Consider the following 20966-nt stretch of genomic DNA (forward strand, 5'->3'; position numbering starts at 1 on the left):
AACCTGTTTCCTATGGATGTTTGCACCTGGTAGCTCATGACTCTTGTTGAGGCACAGGTATTGCGCAGTCTGCTGGATTTCTGTACGTGGGCAGCACTGCCGCAGGCTTTGCCGGGCAGTGCCAGTGCGGAAGGTGGTGTCCAAACAGAGCAGGCTCTTAAGGCTGCTATGCCATGTAGGAAGGGATCCAGCTCTCACCTTCAAAGCCAAGACGCCGAGAGTTCATGGCAAGGGGTCAGGTCTGAGGTTCCACTAACAAATTCATGCAGTTTTGAACCCAGCCCAGTTTTGCCCCCCGGGAGCACTAGTTTGTTGCATATCTGTCTTTTGAGTTCATACTACGTTTGGCGGGGCTAGAGCAGGAACAGTCCTGGCCCCTCTGAAGCCAAGGGCACAAGTTTGTTGTTTTGGGTTTTTTTTTTTAAATTTCAGCAAGGCCAAGACTTCCTTCATTGAGCTGATATGTGGCTTGCTCCTTAGTTGCCTTACCTGTCTCTCCCTGCCTTCTCTGAAGAAGACCCCATCCTGCTGCCACCACTCCTCACGAGTGACGTTGGCAGCAGGTGATGCTTTGGGAGAACAAGAGGTGAGAGGGTCAGGGTCCAAGGCACTAAGCAGAAGGACAGCATCAGTGAAGCTCTGGTGGGGACCTTTCATTCAGCCTCTGCAAGCAAGGGGCAAAGACAAAAAAACCTGAAAAACCAAGGCTAACCCCAGGACTGACTAGTAACCCATAGCTGAGCACAAAGGGAAAGCTTTTTGCCCTGGAGAAACCACTCTGCAGATATGGAGGGTCTCCTGTTCAGCTGTTTTTTAAGTAGGATCAGGGTATGTGAACCTGTGAGATAAAAGCAAAACTTAAAATATTTGCTGTCACTCTGTGCTCAGGATCAACCTTTTATGGCATTTGCATTTCTGTGTAATGCAAAGTTGGGTGGCAGGCATATGAAATATAATGAAGACATGGGATGAAAACTTTATTGGGTTCCCATGAAGGGGGAAACAAACACTATGATAAAGCATATGATAAGATAATGCATATGGAGAAGTGGCAATTCACAGACAGATAAGTGGATAAAAAAAATCGCCTGAGCTAAACATCAACTGGACTAAGATTGCAGAACATGATTGCAGACAGGAGTGCTGCAGACAGGAGTGCTACAGACAGGGACAACAGCCAGACAAAGCTGCAGAGGGAAGGAAAACAACCTAAACCAGGTCTCGTCTAATCCCTGATCCTAATTCTGTGTGTGTGTGTGTGTGTGTGTGTGTGTGTGTGTGTGTGTGTGTGTGTGTGTGTGTGTAATACAAGGACTGTAAAATTAGTCACCATTTGCAAGGAAATTGCATGGATGGTTCCAATGGCCAGACCATTCCAAATACCGGATTGACTGCTGATGTTGGCTCGTAACATTACCCAGGAGGTCTGAAAAGAGGAACAGTGTTTGCTCCTATTTAACAATGTTAGGAAAGACAGAGATCCATAAACCTAGAAATGGGTCTAGTTTATTTTTCTGGATCATTAGCCTTTTATGACTGCTTGCTGGTACAAATCTCATGTGGCCTTATGATTTAAACTGCAAACAAAGAAATGTAGATCTTGTTTCTTTCAGACGGTGAAGCAGTGTTGAACTGGGTGGTAGCAGCACTTGCTTATCTAAACAGGTTTGCAGACTCTGGGGCATCTTTCAGGACACTGTTCCAAGGCAGAAATAACTTCATCCTCAAATCACATGAATCAATCTGGTTTTTTCGCTCTCAGTGTTTAACTTGGCTGCCTAGGCTGGTAGGATTTTGCTAGAAGCTATGGGTAATCAGAGAGCTTGGAAAAGTTCACAGTGTACCTATGGACGGTTCAAGTATGTGACGCACAGTGTATTTCTGTGGCTTCCAGCAAATGGCACTGCATCTTTCCAAAGGATTTTAGCCAGACTTCTGTGACATTATGAACGCCACTGCTTTTTCCTGGGATCCTGGGTGTCACAGCTACTACTCATGGGCTGCACCCCCATCACCAGACCACCTCCTTGGCCCCTCCATCAGCTCCATGCACAGTCTGTCTTAAGAAGTGTGTTGATGGTATCCATCCGAGAGTACTGAGGGAGCTGGCAGAGGAGCTCACCAAGCCACTCTCCATCATTTACCAGCAGTCCTGGTTAACAGGGGAGGACCCAGACGACTGAGGCTTGCCGATGTGATGCCCATCTACAAGAACAGCTGGAAGGAGGGTCCAGGGAACTACAGGCCTGTCAGTCTGACCTCAGCACAGGGGAAGATTATGGAGCGGTTCATCTTGAGTGCGCACACCAGGCACATGCAGGACAAGCAGGGGATCAGGCCCAGCCAGCATGGGTCCACGAAAGGCAGGTCCTGCCTGACCAACCTGATCTCCTCCTATGACCAGGTGACCTTCCTAGTGGGTGAGGGAAAGGCTGTGGGTATTGTCTGCCTGGACTTTAGCAAAGCCTTTGACACTCTCTCCCACAGCATCCTCCGGGAGAAGCTGGTGGCTCATAGCTTAGATGGGGGTATTCTTTGCTGGGTAGAAAACTGGCTGGATGGCCAATCTGCTGGAGGGTAGGAAGGCTCTGCAGAGGGACCTGGACAGGCTGGATCGATGGGCCGAGGCCAGTTGTATGAGGTTTAACAAGGCCAAGTGCTGGGTCCTGCACATGAGTCACAACAACCCCATGCAACGCTACAGGCTTGGGGAAGAGCAACTGGAAAGCTGCCCAGCGGAGAAGGCCCTGGGGGTGCTGGTCAGCACATGGCTGAGCATGAGCCAGCAGAGCATGTCCAGGTGGCCAAGAAGGCCAACAGCATCCCGGCTTGTGTCAGCAATAGTGTGGCCAGCAGGAGCAGGGCAGGGATCGTGCCCCTGTGCTTGGCACTGGTGAGGCCCCACCTCAAATACTGTGTTCAGCTTTGGGCCCCTCAGGACAAGGAGGACATTGAGGTGCTGGAGCGTGTCCAGGGAAGGGCAACGGAGCTGGGGAAGGGTCTGGAGGAGAAGTCTGATGAGGAGCAGCTGAGGGAGCTGGGGGTGTTTAGTTTGGAGAAGACGAGGGTGAGGGGAGACCTTATCGCTCTCTACAAGTACCTGAAAGGAGGTGGTGGTGAGGCGGGTGTTGGTGTCTTCTCTCAAGTCACTAGCAATAGGATGAGAGGAAACGGCCTCAAGCTGCATCAGGGGAGGTTTAGATTTGATGATGTTAGGGAAAATGTCTTCACCGAAAGAGTGGTCAGGCCTTGGCACAGGCTGCCCAGAGAGGTGGTTGAGTCTCCATCCCTGGAGGTGTTCAAAACACGTGTAGACGTGGCACTTCAGGGAATGGTTTAGGAGGCCTGGGGGTGCTGGGCTGATAGTTGAACTTGATGATCCTAGAGCTCTTTTCCAACCTTAATGACTGTATGATTCTATGATTTGTCAAAACATGATCATGGTTTCTAATTCATCCTATGCACCTCTTCACAGCACGGGAGCAAAGAGGTGGTCAGCAACCTATGGGGCAGATGTAGCAGTGGGGGGCAGTGGAGTGGGTATGGATGGAGACAGTGGGCAGGGGGTATGAAAGAAGGTGATGTGGCAGGATGCAGGGTGGAGAGTCCTAGCATAGCAAAGTTTGATCTAAGCAGCTTCCTCAATTGTTGGGTTGCTCTCCAGCAAGGCTGTGCTTATTCACGCAGGACAGCACAGGTTGCCTGAGGCTGAGGCCTTAATGTGAAAGTCGTTTGGGGGACAGTAAGGTCCAAGTCAGACTCTGAAACTCCTGGCTGGGGTTGAAAAGTAAATGTCTGCAGCAACCCTACAAAGAAGACAAAGAGTTCCATCTTGGCAAGGCTTTCTCCAATGCAGTTCCTTCGCCCTGCGGATGAAAGCAATGTGTTTACTTGATGGAAAGCTCAAACTAGAATATTTGCCATGGACATGTTGGCATCTGAGATGTTGCAATGGAAGCAGGAGTGAAACCTTGAAATGCACCAGAGCGTTTCGGAGCAGAGGAGCCCGTGTTGCTAAAGGTAGCTCTCCCGGTCACACTGGTACAGTGTGCCTGTCTGGTCCCTTTTATCCCACAGCTACCTGCAGCAGCCAGTCACAGCCATGTTACAGGGTTAATATGCATTTATGATGTACCCTCTCCTCTCCTTATCTCTTCCAACCCTCTCAACATCTTTAACCCTTTCTCTTTAAAGAGCAGCCTGACAGAAAAATGTCACCTCTTCCCAAAGCGGAATTGTTTGAAACTCACTCTTCCTGTGGAATTTATTCTAATATCCCACTTTTCCAAATGACTATGTTTCTTCTTTCCTACCCCCACTTTGTGTAAGATTCCCCTCCTTTGCATGTTGGTCCCTGTGTGGCTGAAGCACTTGGTGGACAGCGAGAACTGGCTTCCTAACGTCAGAAGTCACTGCTGAGGGGCTGTGAGCATGTTCTGGAATCCCTTCAAGCCATCCTTTCAGAGGAACAGCTGGAAAGTTTATGGGTGCGCCAGAGGATTTGTAGGATTCTGCAGGAAATTTCCATTCATAGTACTTATGGGCTTCTGCAGTGCTGGGATTTATTAAACTCCGACCAAGACTGCTCCAGCCAGCTGTGCCCTCTCATAATGCATGCTGCTGCAGCCGTGGGGACATGGGCTGGGAGCCGGCATTTCTGGAAATGAGCAAACTTTGGAAGCATTTATAGCTGTCGGGAAGGCAATGCGTGATATTTCTTCTTTTAGGATGGCTCAGGGGAGAGTTTCTCATATCTAACAACTGTTCCTACCATTAGCTCAGTTTAAGTCCCAAGGGGGTTGGGTTTATGAGCCTCCAGGGAAAGAATGTTAATCATATTTTGCAGGTGAAGTTAAAAAATATTAAGTTATTAAAACAAAAAAAGAAGAATTTGTGACTTGACCAAAATGACAGACGGAGATAGTGTCAGGATGCCAAGTGCTCTATCACCTTCTCTAACAACGGGGATGTGCTTCTTCCTCTAAAAGAACAGGTCTTACTGGGAATTCTTGGGACCTCTTAAAAGTGCCACTGGAAGAATCCCCATCCAAGGTGATTTTTAGGAATAATTCAGGGCCTTGGATTTAAGATTTCACTGAGTAATACAGTTTGGTGTACTCTGTCCTACATTGGGTCTCTGCTGGCTATGATACCAGCCAAGGTGCAAGGCTCTCTTCCTTGGCTCTGGTGGGCAGTGGGTGAGGCCTTGTCGAGACCATTGGCACATGGGACTTGCCTCAAGACAGGACTTGCAGGTCCCTGGGCTGTATTCTCACTTCCAGGAGAGGTCAAAAACCCCGTACACGTAACTATGCTGGCATCCTCACCAGTCCTGTCTGGTTATCCACCTACTGACAGCTTTGAGGCATTTTTCCACCACCTTTTGGATGCATTATATCTCTTTGTCATCTCTCCTGTTGAACCTTTGGGAACCAACCCTTTCAGTGGTGGGAGAGGTGTGCTCTGAGAGCAGCCATTTGCCTGGATGCAGAATAATTGACTCCTTTCAGTTGCCTTGTTGCTTATTGACCAAGTTAAAGGCAGTAGTTAGCCATGAAGGCACCGTTAATGTATCTTGTAATAAAATGGTCCTGCCGTAGCTTCAGCTCTGTGCAGATCAGCCCTTTAGTTACCTATGGAGAAGGGCAGGAAAGCCTCTCTCTTTACAAAATTCCCTTCAGCATCAAGGAAGTGGTTGGGGTTGAACTGGTGTGGTGTTTCCCATTGCGTCTTATCCAGCAGCACTGAGGTGAGTGACGGGATTACAATTATACCCTGGAAGAAAAGTACATGAAGGCACAAAAGATAGCAAAAGTGCTCTTTTTGTTCATTTTGTGACACAGACTTCAGTGTCCCAAGAGATTTGCTCCACCCAGGGTAGGTAGAGACCCTGAGGGTTTTATCCTATCACCCAGTAGAGAGAAAAGTTGGTGAGATTTTCCTAGCAGTGCCAAGGATTGAAGCCAAACCCCACATGGTGCTGTGAAAACCTCAAGCAGAGGGTCAGATTCCCTGGCACATACTTCACTGTGCAGATGGCATCAAGGAGGTAAACCAGGGTCACCTGTGCAGTGAGGAAGTCCTGAGCATGAGAGGGACTGAACTGAGTCCTACAATACCAATCTCTCTGCACTCATCATAGTCACTGGAGAGGAAGAGACTCTTCTGGGGGTGATTTTTGGATGCTTATTTTGGGCTTCAGTCTTATAACTCCCTCTAAAGAAACCAGTCTTCAATGGCACTGGCAAAAATGAGGTGGTGTGTTCCTGGGCTGGAGCAGTTACCTACCTTGGGAAGGAAGTAGCCCCTGAAGTGGGTGTCAACAGCAGTGCAGCGGGGAACATGGGGCAGGAGGGTGATAAACCTCTGCACTTCGTGTAGCACCGCATTTGTAAATGGCATGTTCTTCCGATCCTCATATGTGGCCCAGCTTCCAGCTTTGACGGTTCTCCCAATCTCCTCCTGCACCTTTTCTGGAAGGAACAAACTCATTGGATTCCAGCAAGGAAGCCAGTTCCAGATTTGGTTTTGGGAAAACCCTATTTCTTCAGGGTATGGAGAGAGAGGATTCTTAAAACATCAGCCTGGGTTTACCCGCTCTATTTCTAGTTCAGGCATGTGGATGGGTTATTTCCCCAGCGTCACACTGATCTCCACTCATCCTCTATCCCAGCAAGGCACAAGGACTATTTGGTTGTGACTTTGATCAGGATCTAATCACATCAGGAGTTCATAATAATAAACAGTTGGGATTCAGCTTTTAAGGCAAAAGAGCTCCTGTGGATCTGAGGCCAGGCCTCTCCCCTCCCCATATCTGCCATGGATGGAGCATAGGTGAAAGGAGCTCACTTTGAATCTCTGGGTATTTCATCATCAGCAGGATGGCCCACTGGAGCGTTGTGGCTATGGTCTCTGTTCCTGCCATGACCAAGTCAAGTATGGATGCTATTAAGTTGTCATCATGGAAGAGGCTGTCTTTCTTGTTTTTCTCCTTGAAAAACACAAGTGGTAAGAAAGTTTTAAAACCAGTCTTAGTATTTAGCAAGCTTGGGAAATACTGCATATCCTACAACACCGTTGACTACGATCTTGTGTTCATCACAAGATGAATTCTTGTGTTCATCCTTTGTCACTGTGTTTCCTCCCACATCCAATAAAAGATGGAGATTCTCCTTAGCCCTCCTTTTGTTGCTAATGTATTTATAGAAACATTTTTTACGGTCTTTTACAGCAGTAGCCAAATTAAGTTCTAGCTGGGCTTTGGCCCTTCTAATTTTCTCCCTCCATTACCTCAAGACATCCTTGTAGTTCTCCTGAGAGGCCTGCCCCTTCTTCCAAAGGTCATAAACTCTCTATTTTTCCTGAGTTCCAGCCAAAGCTTTCTGGTCAGCCAGGCCAGTCTTCTTCCCTGCCGGCTTGTCTTTCAGCACATGGGGATGGCCTGCTCCTGTGCCTTTCAGAGTTCCTTCCTGAAGAACGTTCAACCTTCCTGGACTCCTTTGCCCTTCAGGACTGCCTCCCAAGGGACTCTGTCTACCAGGCTCCTAAGCAGACCGAAGTCTGCCCTCTGGAATTCCAAGGTAGCAGCTCTGCTGACACCCCTCCTTACTTCTCTGACAATTGAAAACTATCATTTCATGATCGCTATGCTCAAGTCGGCCTCCAACTGTCACATCACCCACAAGTCCTTCTCCATTTACAAAAAACAGGTCCAGTGGGGTGCCTTCCCTAGTTGGCTCCCTCACGAACTGTGTCAGGAAGGTCTCTCCCACACACTCCAGGAACCTCCTGGACTGTTTCCTCCCTGATGTATTGTTTTTCCAGCAGACATCTGGTAGGTTGAAGCCCCCCATGAGAACAAGGGCTAGCAATTGTGAGACTTCTCCCAGCTGCATATAGAATATTTCATCTGCCTCTTCATATTGGTTGGGTGGTCTATAACAGGCTCCCACCAGGATATCTGCCTTGTTGGCCTTCTCCCTGAGTCTTACCCATAAACACTCAACTCTATCATCACCATCATCAAGCTCTGGACAGTAAAAACACTCTCTAACATACAGGGCTACCCCACCACTTCTCCTTCCTTGCCTGGTCTCTCCCCTGTACAGAAGGCGATTCAGCTAATCCTGGCTTTGAGGGACTCCCCCTGCCCAAGGGCAGGTTTGAATCCCCAGCAATGTTCAAATGAACTTTCAGACCATTTCTGCTGGCTTTTAGGACTTTACTGACCCTTCCTCTACATAGCTGGGTAGAATACTTTGTGCCTAAGGTTGGCCTAGATATGGTTGGAAAGAAGAAAAAGCTCAGATTTATTTAGCATTGGATGAAATCAACTCATGTCAAAATTGCAGAGTCTCTACTAAAGTAAGAGGCAGGGCAGGGCTAGAACTTGTATGGATGATTTATCTTGCAGCAACAGTATCAATAATTAATTGATTTGTTGTCATAAAAAGAAAGGCAGAGTCAGCTTTCATGTGAATTCATGCATTTTCTACTAAGAACAAGGAGCTGATCTCACATTATTAGTGCTGTTTCAGGAGTGAACTGAGACAGTGTCTTTCAATCATTAATTTTGATAGAAAAATCCCTGCAGTAAATTACACCAAGTGTAAGAGACTGGTGTCTGATTTCAATACCACTAGAATAACTGCAAGGATTTCAATAGGTTTACATGACATGACTAAAATCATGACTCAGCAGCTGTTTTAGCTAGAAAAATCCAAAAGAGACATTGCAAACAGTCAACAGAGATAAGCAGTCAAATACCTCTTGTTGCTTGAATATCAGTGCATCAATGTAGCTCCTCACACTGTTCTCATTGATATCCTCCCTGCTTGCCTTCATGTATTGCCTTAAAATGACGCGCACATCTTCTATTTTCCCAAGCATAATCTTGTGGGTTTTGAAAAGAAATCCAAGGAACGGGTAGAAATTGAAATACTAATGAGGAATTAAGAAAAGAGAAGCATTAAGTCTGCAAAAATATCAACATGCTGAAACAGCTTCTTCCTAAGGCGTGACACATCAGTTGAGTTTTGTCTGGCAGTAGTAGTATCTTAGCATCCCAGGGACTTTTGGGGCATTTTCATAAGGGAGAGCTTTGAAACCTTTCAGCCTTTATTTAGTACTACCTAATTTTAAGCATTTATGCTGTTCTGTGGGAACAGATCCTCTGCCAGTAACAGCCTGGCCAGCCTCTCAACAGAGTTGGGGCTCCAGTGTGCCAGGCCACCAGTCAGTTTAGATCAGTAGAAGACTAGTTAGTTTTTTCCAACATCGGTTATGATGGATGGGGTATGATAATCTGAAGATAAGCAGAGTTTTCCTGGTGCTCTCCAAGGAAGCATTTTTAATGCAGTCTGTGAAATCTCACTCACCTGGACATCAACACTGAATGTGCCTTTTTAGAAAATGCAGCAAAGACAAAGAAAGCCTAGATGGTGCAAGTATGTTGAAGAAACCAAAAGAAAAAGTCTGACAAGCTAAAATAACCATAGTTCAGTTCTCACGTTAACTCCACACAGGTGTGCAGGATGGTTCAAAAGGAGAGTAGCAAAGGTGACTCTGGCTGCACCCTTGTAGTAACCAAGGTGGAACAACAGAACTGTTGCATTTTAGGTGTAAAGGCTGGTTCAGAATATCTGAAAACTGCTGCACCAAATTCTGTTGTCTGGGTGGCTCACAAATATAATGTGCCAGTGTAAAAAAAGTGTTAATCTGTGGAACAGGTTACTTACGTTCAAGTATGGAGATCCCAGAAGAATCATAACTTCATCTATGAGTCTTAAGAGAGTGAGAAATGTTGGGTCCTTATAGTCAAACCTGTCCCCAAACAGCATGATGAAGGTGATGTTGATTGGAGCACAGTTGAAGGATGTCAGGCTGAAAGGTTCCCCTGCAACGGGAGGGGGATAGAAATATTAGTGAGATGTCGCAGCAGCAGTGACGCATATGAGGCTGTGCAGCACCGTGATGGTCTCCAGCTCACCTTTGAAGGATTTGATCATCTCGATAAGGAAGTGAAGCTCCTCGAAAATTCTCCCTTCTATCATTTTTTTCCCCATGCCGAGGTTGCGCATGCTGCATACGGTGAACCTCCGCGTTGTTCTCCACAGCTCCCCAATAGAGAAGAACAAACCTGGGCAGGCCGTGAGACATCACCGCTGGGCTCATGCACGGAGGAGCCCCGCCGCACGAAACAAAATAGGGGACTGGATGAAGAGGGATCTCCACAAGTGTTTCTGCTGCCCAGTTTCCCATGGATTTGGGGACTAAGGGTCTCCCATTTCTGTGTGCCCCATCCCTGTGTCCTCTCAGTTCCATTCTCCCAGTCTCACTGAGCCTGTAGTTTGGGAAAAACAAGCTTGCACCCAACCCAGTCTGCCCCAGCCCTCTCCTGAGTGCAAGATAAGCAGGTATGGCTTTCAGACCAGTACTGGTTGGCTGTAGAGCTGGGGAGAGATGTTGGTCTAAGTCACGCAACCTTTCTGACCCTGTCTGGTTGCAGATCTAGGGCCTCAAGCAACAACCTGGTATCTCTGAAGCTTCTCCCTTTGTCCTATTCCAGTCATAAAGATATTTTATCTATGTGAGACAGGATAATTCAGCCTCTTCTACCCTGGCTAATGAACACTGTATTTTCAGCAGTGGCAAAAATACTATCACTTTGTAGAGGTCGCTGAGCTCATGCCCTGATGCTCACTAATGCCACCAAGCAGGGATGGGTATTTCATCCCCTCAGAGTGTTGGAAATAGCAGAAGAAAAAAATGTGTCAATAATCCAAAGACTATCTTAGATTGTGTCAGTTCAAAAACTGGATTCCAGCACTTCACACCTTCATCTTGGCTGCAAGGTTTTAAAATGTGTTTGCTTTTTTTAGAATAAACACTATTTTAGAGCTGCATTGTTTTATTTTGGAAAGCAAAACTTCTTTCTCTAAAAATATCAAGGCAAATTTCTAAACTTTTTTTTAATTTTATTTTTAAATTCAGGCACTTTCATCTGGATAATTCATTTTCTGCAAACAGCTTTGGAGTCAACACATTGGCAGTTTCTGAAGAAAAAGTTTTATTGGAAAATCTGTGACCATTGTCACTTAGCAGCCCCTGTGAATTTACAGCTTTGGGTCACCTCTAAGTGAGCTCAGTCTTGGGCTGAGAAGGTAAGTGTGAAAGGACTTATAGTGCAATACTAAGTCTCCCACAGGGATATTTTACATGTAAATTAGCTCTGAAAAATGCTTTTCTCCCCATCAATTCCTTTTCCTTATGTAGCGATAAATTCATCTATTGATATTATGGCTGGGTAATTTAATTTCTAATTGTAATCCCAACTTCAGCCTGTGACCAGCATATAAAGCTGCCTTTTGGATGCTCAGAGCTAAAGCCTCAGCTGAAGCAGGGGGTGGAAATACAAGGCAAAAAGTCCTCCAAAATACTCAGTTGCCCTGGGAAAAAACATGAAGTTGTTTGTGGGGCAAATTTCCAGCCTCAGCCTATTGCTTCTGCCTGAACCTCTTTCACATGGTCCACCCAAGAGCTTTTGTAGGGAGGCAAGGCATGGAGGACTGATGATGTCCAAATTGTGCCACCTGGCAGTGGGAGAAAGGGAAAAACCCTACAGCTCCAAACAGCCAAACCAGTTAGTCCAAAGTCCCCTGAAACCATGGGGAAGGTTTGTAAATATGTTGGTGGTGGAGAGCCACTCTCATTGATGTCTTACAGAAATTAACCCCAGAATTACCACGGTGCCTTTAAAAATCCCGCTCCTCACCCTCGAATGTTTAGGATATGATTGGCTTCAAATGCATTAGCAAAAATTATGGTAGTGAAAAGCCAGAAGGCTTTGCATGAAAGCGAGGAAAGCCAAATATTTTGTCAGCTTGGCTTCAGAAGGGTCCAAGGGGGATGTTTAAAAGCTGGGCTCTGGGGAAGCACAGTTAGGCTGGAACTAAGCGACGGTGCCGTCCCTCCCGCCCACCCCCGCTCATTTCTCTAGTACCGTTTCCATTCTGAATTTGGTCAAATATTGGGATGGATGGTCTGTCTACAAACTCCTCTGTGTAGTTCACAAGCGCCTCCCGCACAACTTCGTACCCGGTCAGGACCACAACTTTCTGGAACCCAAAGTGGAGGGTGAAGATGGGGCCGTATTTTTCCGCAAGCTGAAAAAGAGGCGAGCTGTGATGGTCAGGAAGAGAGGGAGCGTGCACGGGGCAAGCACCCCTCGCTTTCTAAAAGGACATATTACGTCCTGGTGCCCTGCTGGGAACGGCTGCGGAGCCGCTACCTGCAGAACAGTGCCGGTGAGCCAGAGCTCGTTGTGGTCAAACACGAGGCATTTTGTACAGATGCCTGGCTGGTATCCATATGGACTTTAGGGTTCTTGCCATGAAAGTACCCCCACCCCCAACAGTGCATTACTAATCTGGTTTTGCTGTTAAGGAGCAAGTAAGCTAAAAACAGGAACAAAACCAAAAACCACCTAGAATTAAAGACCGGACCTCAAATGGCAACAAAAGATGGCAAACCAGAGAAAGATGAAAACAGAGAAGACATTTCAGTGCAAATAATGATGCTGTTGCACATGAAAGCTTTGGTACAATGCTCCTCTCATACCAAAGCACTCCTGCATCCCTGCTACTAGATCAGAGGAGCTGTTTTTCCCATGCCAGGCTTTTAGTTTGCCCTGGATGACCACAAATTGCAAATTTGTGCCCCTCTGCTCAGACCTGCCTTTGGTACCTAGAGCTCAGCCAGGCACAGCAGGGGAACCCATGGCTGGAGTGGAAGGCTGCCCGAACCACTGGCTGTCCCCATGCTTGTTCATAAAACGATGCTCGTTTTGCACTGAAAGGCTCTGGAGATATCTTCACCAAGACACGGAGAGACTCTTTCACTGCCACATGCCTCAGGATAAATTCTCTGCAGGTCCCTGCCAAAGCTATGCCTTCCTGGCAGCTTATAAAGCCTCAGGGGGCTGAAAATCCGCCAGGAGCACGCAGTCTTGCTGGCATGTCCTGCTTCTGTCCGCAGAGCTGCTGTGCTGTGCGCTCCTCTTTTTGCCAAGGAAAGGGCTCTGCGCAGAGCGAGGCAGGCTGACGGGGGAATCCACGCGCTATAAGGACTGTTGTGTGTGTGCCTGCCACTGTGTGCCTGTGTTTTACAGGAGTGGGACTGTCATGTCCCCCCAGCCTCTGCCCTTGTATCTCCTTGGCGCTGCACTGGGGACGGTGGGAGGCTGACTACCTCTGCCCTGCTGCTGCAGCTGCATGTCGCTCCCTGGCAGCTTGAAAACAGCTCTCGGGGACAGCTGAGAAGAGTGTGGGCTGGGCTGGAGCAAGGTGATGGGAAGCCACAGTCCAAACCTCCTGCCTAAGCACAGTGTATGCAGGCAGCCGCAGCTGTGCCACGTCCACCGGCAGCTCTTGCACAGGAGAGGGGGGCAGCCCTCCGTGCCCCACAGACACCCCCATTAGGGTGCCCAGCCAAAACCCACTGGTGCCTGCTGCTCAATGCAATCACCGTGTTTTGCTCTCTGTGGGTTGAGATGGAGGGATAACCCCTCTGGAGTAATCCTAAAGTAAAGGCAAACATAGGCAATACCAAATATAGCCTAGCAGGTGATGAAAGCATGCGGAGGTAATTCCAAACCACCATTCAGAGGCTGCAGCAATGTCTGCCCAGCCCCACTGGGTAAACTGACCCCAACCCTGACATTGCCCATAACAACACCAGGTGCCGGGAGCCTCACCCCATGGCAGTGCTAACCCACCGCTAGGCTGCTCCCAGGGAACCGCCAGCATTTGCCGAGCACTGGCGTTACGGGAGCCGCGTCGATGCCTCGCTGTGAACTGCCGCTGTTTGTTTGCTCACTCTTTCCCTGACCCTGACGCAGGTCGATCCCCGAGGGTGCTGTCTGCTCTGAGGGAACACTCAGCAGCTTGACATAAACACCCTGGGCTGTGCCAGCCTCGTCTTGCACTGAAGAACAATTTACCACCATAAGTGGGGTAAGTTGTCTTAATTGCAGGTTGATAGAACAGTTTACAGGCTATTCATTCTGATTCCTTAGCGCAACTTTTCCATCCCTCTCTTGCACTGCCATCTAGATTTTAATGCGTATCCAATTCATCAAGAGGGAAGTGGATTTTGCAATGGGGCATCTGGATTTGGCCCTCTCCAAAGCAGTTTTGGGGTCACTGCATCGTGGAATTCCCCCTGCCAGTTCTCCAGGGTGGAGGGGAGGGAAGAAATTTCATTCCATGTTAGTTATGTCCTCATGCTTTAAAAAATTTCTGGGTGTCCAAGCTGTCAAGTTAATATTTAAAATCCCACAAGCATTATATACTTCATGTACATCATCACAATTACATGAAGAAATCCCACATTACCCAGAGGTCTTTTTTTAATGGTTGATTGCTCATAAATGACATTGGATCAACTATAAGAAGCCCAGAAAAATATTATAAGCAATTTTTACACCTTTATAATTTAGTTTGAATTAAAAAAAAAAAAAATCCCCAAAGTTCTCACTGCTATATCCCAGGCAGCTTTAAAGTGCATGAGGGTCTGGATTTGGGGGTTTTTGTCCTACCTTCATTAGTGATTTATCTTGCCTTCTAAGATCCACCAAGTGCAGGTTACCAATGATCGGAAGAGGAGTTGGACCAGGAGGAAATTTAAAAGCTGAATTTTTATAGCCAGTTGAAAAATAGAGAACAGCTAATAATACTGCTGCACATAGCAGACAAATTAATGCAGGATCAGAAATAAATGAAATAAAAAAAGACATTTTTTAAGCAATAATCTGTTTCTGGGGGGGTTAGAAGCAATAAAAATGCAGTGGCACTGTTCAGTTTCTGCCAGCTGGCTTTCTGTTTGCTCTCTGCGATTGCTACAAGCACTCGATTCTTATTAAGGTTTGTAGAGTACCTAAATAAATACTGCATACTCCACCCTCTTTAAACACCTCAGAGAATGTGGTCTAAGCAGTTTGCAAAGCCTGTCCAGAAGTAAAGAGAGTTTCAAATTACAAACCCATGCATGTGTGTGCAAGAACACATACATGGGAAAAGGTGCTTGGCATTCCTCTATAACCTCCTCCTCCCTCTGAGACCTCAAGGTCCTTTATTAGCAGTACTATGACCCTCCAAACACTCCGCTGATACGGGGAAATAAAAAGGTTTCTCTGAATCCTATTAGTAACCTCCAGATTAAGATTTGGATAGGGTTTGAGATCTCTGTGTTACCAGAGAGACAAGTAGTATCATTATGGGAGATTTTAGCTTTCTTGATGTCAAGTGGAGATCAAAGGTTGTTAATAATGGTAAAGCCCATGTATCCCTGGGGGTTGTGGCCCATAAACTTCTCCATAAAGTTGGCTCTGAACTGCCCAGAAGGGATGTGATTTCAGACTTTGTGTCTGAAGTAGAGGACATGTAACAGCTAGCTTGGATCAAGTGATCGTGAGTGGATTCATGAGTGGAATCAAAAGACAAAATTAGATTTGAAACCTCTGGGAGGATTCTTCGTTTTGCAAGAGCAGCTTCTAAGAGATAGAGAGAAGTTAATGAAGTTAGTGGAGCCAGCTCACCTGTCAGGCTTCAGAAGGTGAAAAAAACAGAAGAATGGAATTATTTTAAGTCAAAGATATGAAACATCTGGAACTTGCATCCCTTATAAAGGTTTAAATCTTGTACAGAAGGGCTTGAGATCTACCTAGTTGAATAGTGGCTTTCAGGAGGATATTTGGAATAAAGAGCCAATGGAATAAGATTGTTCAGGGAAGAGAGAGTTGTCTGTACATGATCAGGAAGCACAAGGCTAGAGGTATATTTATCCAAAGGTTAGATCATATAAAGACTATTATTTGGCAAATATGGGTCCTCAGCCTTGCAAATGCAAAGAAGGTAGGGAAGGAAGTGGACCTAATGTGGAGGGCAGAGCTATGGTAGCACAGTCCCAAAGCTAACAGCTGCTTGGTAGCACACTGGAGCTGCCTGTGTGGTGTGGAGATGTTAGAGCACAATAGCTGCCCAGAAGCAGAAGCAAGTGTGTTGCAACATTTCTGGGATTATTGTTTTTTATTAGTTTCCAAGAAATGGGCTGGAGGCAACGGTTTCCTCTAGAGCATGCCTAGGATGACTCAACCGTGCCTGCCCAAGTGAGCAAAGAGGCAGAGGGGCTGTAAAGACAGGCAAGAAGGATGAGGGCTGGCACAGGGTGCAGAATGTGGGCACTGCGATGAGAACTTGTGATGGCACGTGCTCTGCGCCCTGTGCAAAATGTTTGTTCCTGCAGGGTTTTGTTTGACCGGCAGCACCCTGCAGTGCAAAAGTTACATGTTGCTCTCCTTTTATTTCATGCTTGCCCTGGGAGCCGATGAAATCATAAAAAGGCCTTTCAGAAAGAGACTTAAATTATCTCTGAAAAGCTGGAGGGAGTGTATGGGGGTTTTTAAAACCAGGGTCTGAGTGCAATGCATTAAAATGACAAAGGTAAGTCAAGCTCTTGCAATGACAAGAAATTCCTGTCTCAATAATGTGTCTGGTACGTGTTTCACTCCAGAGCCACGCTGCTACGTGCGCTCCTGCCTAAGCACACAGAGCTGAGCACAAAACACCTGCCAGGCACTGACACTGCTCCGGGTGCATTCCTGGGGCAGCCAGGCCCCTCAGGGTGCTCACAGCCGGGTTGTCCTCGGTCCCTCCTGCCCACGTGCCAATCCTCTGCCACGCCATGTGAAGCAGGTGGTGCTGGTGAGGTCGTGGAGCATGGGCATCATCCACTGACCCCCTAAGCACAGCCACTGCGCTGCCAGTCAGCCAGCCTGGGGACAGCCAGCCAGTAAAGCACCAGCCCTGCACCCTTTGAATTAACCTAAATCCCCCCAAATCTCTGTGCCTTCCCCGCCAGTCCCATTTTTGACTAGCGGTGTATCCAGGGCTGCAGCCTCAGATAAATCCTGCTGGCTTTTACTGTGATGAGTTCCTCTGAAGCAAGGGCAGGAGCCACAGGAATCACTGTAAAAGGCCAGTCAGAGAGCCATCCAGAGCCACGTCCTGCCTCAGACAGCAGCCAGACCCAGGGAGCTCCGAGGGCACTGTAAGATAATGTATTCCCCAGACAAGAAAATGTTTTTTTTCCTGGTTTTGTTTGTTTGGAGTCTGTTTTTATGTTGAAGTACATTGAATTGCATCCCTTATCCAGTGTTAAAAGGCTGTAACAGGCATAAAAATCTATTTCCTTCTGTTAGTCTAAATTCGCTGCCATTCACTTTAATTTTCCATTTTGCCTCTGTTATGAGAAAAGGTTGATAGAAGCAGATGACTCATCTCTCTGGGACATTGCATGGCCTTATTCTTCCTACTTCTCTTCTCCATCTGCACTTTAAGGTGAATAACCAAAGCTTCCAAGCCAGTATGCATGGGAAGGGTTTTCCTTCTCCATCATCATTTTTCTTTCCTCCTATTCCAACTTCTCCTAAAGTCAGTATATCCTTGATGTTCACAAGTCCATGGGGCCAGATGGGGTCCACCCAAGGATACTGAGGGATCTGGCATGGGAGCTCGCCAAGCCACTCTCCATCATTTATCAGCAGCCCTGGTCAACCAGGGAGGTCCCAGATGACTGGAAACTAGCGAACGTGACACCCCTTTACAAGAAGGGTCAGAAGGAGGATACGGGTAACTGTGCCGGGAAAGGTCATGGAGCAGATCATCTTGAATGCCATTATGCGGCACATGCAGGACACCCAGGGGATCGGGCTCAGCCAGCACGGGTTTATGAAAGGGAGGTCCTGCCTCACTAACCTGGTGTCCTTCTATGATAAGGTGACCCGCTTGGTGGATGAGGGGAAGGCTGTGGATGTTGTCTACTTGGACTTTAGTAAGGCCTTTGACACTGTCTCCCACAGCATTCTCCTGGAGAATCTGGCTGCTCATGGCTTGGACAAGTGCACTCTGTGCTGGGTTTAAAAACTGGCTGGACGGCCGAGCCCAGAGAGTGGTGGTGAATGGAGGCAAATGCAGTTGGTGGCCGGTCACGAGTGGTGTTCCCCAGGGCTCAGTGTTGGGGCCGATCCTGTTCAGTATCTTCACTGACGATCTGGATGAAGGGGCTGAGTGCACCCTCAGTAAGTTTGCAGATGACACCAAGCTGGGTGGAAGTGTGGTCTGCTGGAGGGTAGGAAGGCTCTGCAGAGGGACGTGGACAGGCTGGATCGTTGGGCCAGAGATTCAACAAGGCCAAGTGCTGGGCCTGCACTTGAGTCACAACAACCCCATGCAACGCTACAGGCTTGGCTGGAGTGGCTGGAGAGCTGCCTGGAGGAAAAGGCCCTGGGGGTGCTGGTCAGCACATGGCTGAGCATGAGCCAGCAGAGCGTGCCCAGGTGGCCAAGAAGGCCAACAGCACCCCGGCTTGTGTCAGCAATAGTGTGGCCAGCAGGAGCAGGGCAGGGATCGTGCCCCTGTGCTCGGCACTGGTGAGGCCGCACCTCGAGTACTGTGTTCAGTTTTGGGCCCCTCAGGACAAGGAGGACATTGAGGTGCTGGAGCGTGTCCAGGGAAGGGCAACGGAGCTGGGGAAGGGTCTGGAGGAGAAGTCTGATGGGGAGTGGCTGAGGGAGCTGGGGGTGTTTAGTCTGGAGAAGAGGAGGCTGAGGGGAGACCTTATCGCTCTCTACAACTACCTGAAAGGAGGCTGTGGTGAGGTGGGGGTTGGTCTCTTCTCCCTAGTAACCAGAAATAGGATGAGAGGAAATGGCCTCAAGCTGCACCAGGGGAAGTTTAGGTTGGATATTAGGGAAAAATCTTCACCAAAAGGGTTGTCAAACAGTGCAACAGGCTGCCCAGAGAGGTGGTGGAGTCTCCATCCCTGGAGGTATTTAAAAGAAGGTTAGATGTGGTGCTTGAGGACATGGTTTAGTGCTGGACTTGGCAGTGATAGGTTAGCGGTTGGACTCGATTCTAGAGCCCTTTTCCAACCTTAACAATTCTGTGATTCTATGATTCTATGATTCCTTTTGGAAATGTGGTGTCTGGAGCATAATACCATCTCAACTCCTTGTCTGTCTCCCTGAGACCAATGCAAGAAAAAGCTTTGCATGATGTCTGAAGCACTTTGGGAATCTGGGAGGACTCCCTAATTCACCAAAGAGTGAGTTCTGAAAATTGTGCCTCTAAGTCCTGTGAGTTAGCAAAGATACAACCCTAAGTGTTGACTTGCTAACAAAGCTCCAAGGTCCCAGGTTTCTTATATCATTAAACTACATCAACACATGGACTGTGTGTATGATTTTGATAGGAGATACTTTTGAAGGGGACAGTTATTTAATTATTAAAAAGATCTTTTCAGCTGTGATTTTGTGGAGCTAGAAATTCAATCATTTCCTTCGAGCTGTTTGTGGCTACGAGTATTGCTCACTCTTCGCATTGTTAAACATGTCTGGCTGCATGTTGCCCAGGGACCCCTGTGCTCACCTCTCTAATGTGGGTTTATTAAAGGTGGTGCAGCCCAACTCTATAATTTTGACCCAAAATCACTTTCATCCTGCAACGCCAGATAGATCAACTGCAACAGAGCAAAATATTTATTTATCAGGCTTGCAGTAGTTAGACTGCAAATAGAGCAACAGCAAACAAAATGTAAGCAAATGTAGCAGCAAAGGCTTTTGTGTTACATAGCTTGTTAAGCAGACTCCGTGAGATGTATGCAGAAGCTGGAGCTGGCCCCATGGTACAATGCATGTACAAGTGCTATACCAGTACAAGCACGAGGTACAGTACAACTATGAGAGTGCTGCCTTTAGTCACATGAACTATAAAGCTAGTGTGAAGAGTCAGTGCCTTGGCCATACAAAGACCACCCTACTTTGTCATCCCTTCATATTCTCTTCCTCCTTTCTTTCATTTGCAGCACAGATCAGCTTTAGAAAACAGCAACTTTATGTTATGCATTTACCATAACTGCCCCCTCAGTCTCTGTAACTTTCTGTTTCTCCCTTTTTTCTTTTCATCTGAACCTGTCTTTCCCGCCTCCAACCCAACATAAAAGCATCTTCAGTGACTCACTCACTGCTCCCTAACTCACATGTGGTTTCCTGCCTGTTTCATGCCACATGAAGCAGCCTCCTCTCTGGCAGCTGCACCACCATTCAGATTTCACACACGTATCATGCTTCCCTCAATGGGTATAGCCTTGCAGGTATGGCTAGTTGTTCTTACTCCTAATGGCTGCTACATGAAACAAATCATTAATTGTAGTAATCAAACAGTTGCTCTAGGACAGCTGCAGTCTCTGGGGCGTCACCAGCTTTCTACAGAGACCCACATATGACAAGGTAATGGTCCAGGTGAGTGACTTGGTGACAAAATCCAACCTTTTTCTCCTGCCAGACTCTATTGCCAGTTTTACATCTACTTTCACAGTGACTACGTTCAAAAGCCTTGACAGTGATGCAGGATCTCTGCTGGCAGAACGTGAGCATTATCAGCTCTGAATTTGTAACTTCAGTTCCTACCTAAGCAGCCAAAGCACTTCTGCAAGCACCAAAATTTTGCTTGCAGTTCTTACAGTGATAGCCCTGCTCCTGCTGTCTACCGAGGACGTGTAACTTCCAAGGGAGCCCATGGCAGCGGTATTTGCTCAGCAGTGCAGCCTGATCTGTTACTCTGCCTGGAGACCTTGCTGCCTACCCCTGACACAAGGAATGTCTGGAGAGGAAGACAGCTTGAAATGCCAGGCGCTGTGTATCTGGTGTAGAGCTGAAGACAGACAGCAACATTTTCTAAAGAGTTTAAGCCCCATTTTCAGTCAAATGGAAAATATTGTCCCTATTCCTCCCAACACACCTGATACACGAGACTGAAGTTTGAATTAGGAGCCTGTGGATGGTTCACCCTGCAGACAGTGGAGTGAGCAATTCAGACCTTATGCCAGTTGAATCATCCACTGAAAGATCC

At 47.3% G+C, this 20966-nt stretch overlaps 1 protein-coding gene and 1 long non-coding RNA gene across 2 annotated transcripts; one reads left to right on the forward strand and one right to left on the reverse strand.

The window, feature by feature from the left end:
• Positions 1–3644: 3644 nt before the first annotated feature.
• On the reverse strand, positions 3645–14928 carry LOC135315173 (cytochrome P450 2W1-like). Its single transcript, XM_064461627.1, has 9 exons — positions 14597–14928; positions 12002–12164; positions 9989–10138; positions 9738–9895; positions 8767–8940; positions 6850–6991; positions 6289–6473; positions 5634–5775; positions 3645–3866 (listed from the first exon to the last, which is right to left on the reverse strand). The coding sequence occupies exons 1-9, from the start codon at positions 14792–14794 to the stop codon at positions 3676–3678; spliced, it is 1503 nt and encodes a 500-aa protein (XP_064317697.1). The 5' UTR covers positions 14795–14928; the 3' UTR covers positions 3645–3675.
• Positions 3774–19762, forward strand: LOC135315177 (uncharacterized). The gene is made up of 3 exons (XR_010374608.1): positions 3774–7580; positions 10993–11162; positions 13898–19762. It is a non-coding gene; the product is annotated as an uncharacterized LOC135315177 (long non-coding RNA).
• The last annotated feature ends 1204 nt before the right edge of the window (positions 19763–20966 follow it).

The sequence above is a fragment of the Phalacrocorax carbo genome, chromosome 10 (genome assembly GCF_963921805.1).
Source record: "Phalacrocorax carbo chromosome 10, bPhaCar2.1, whole genome shotgun sequence".
In the NCBI taxonomy this organism is placed as follows: Eukaryota; Metazoa; Chordata; class Aves; order Suliformes; family Phalacrocoracidae; genus Phalacrocorax; species Phalacrocorax carbo.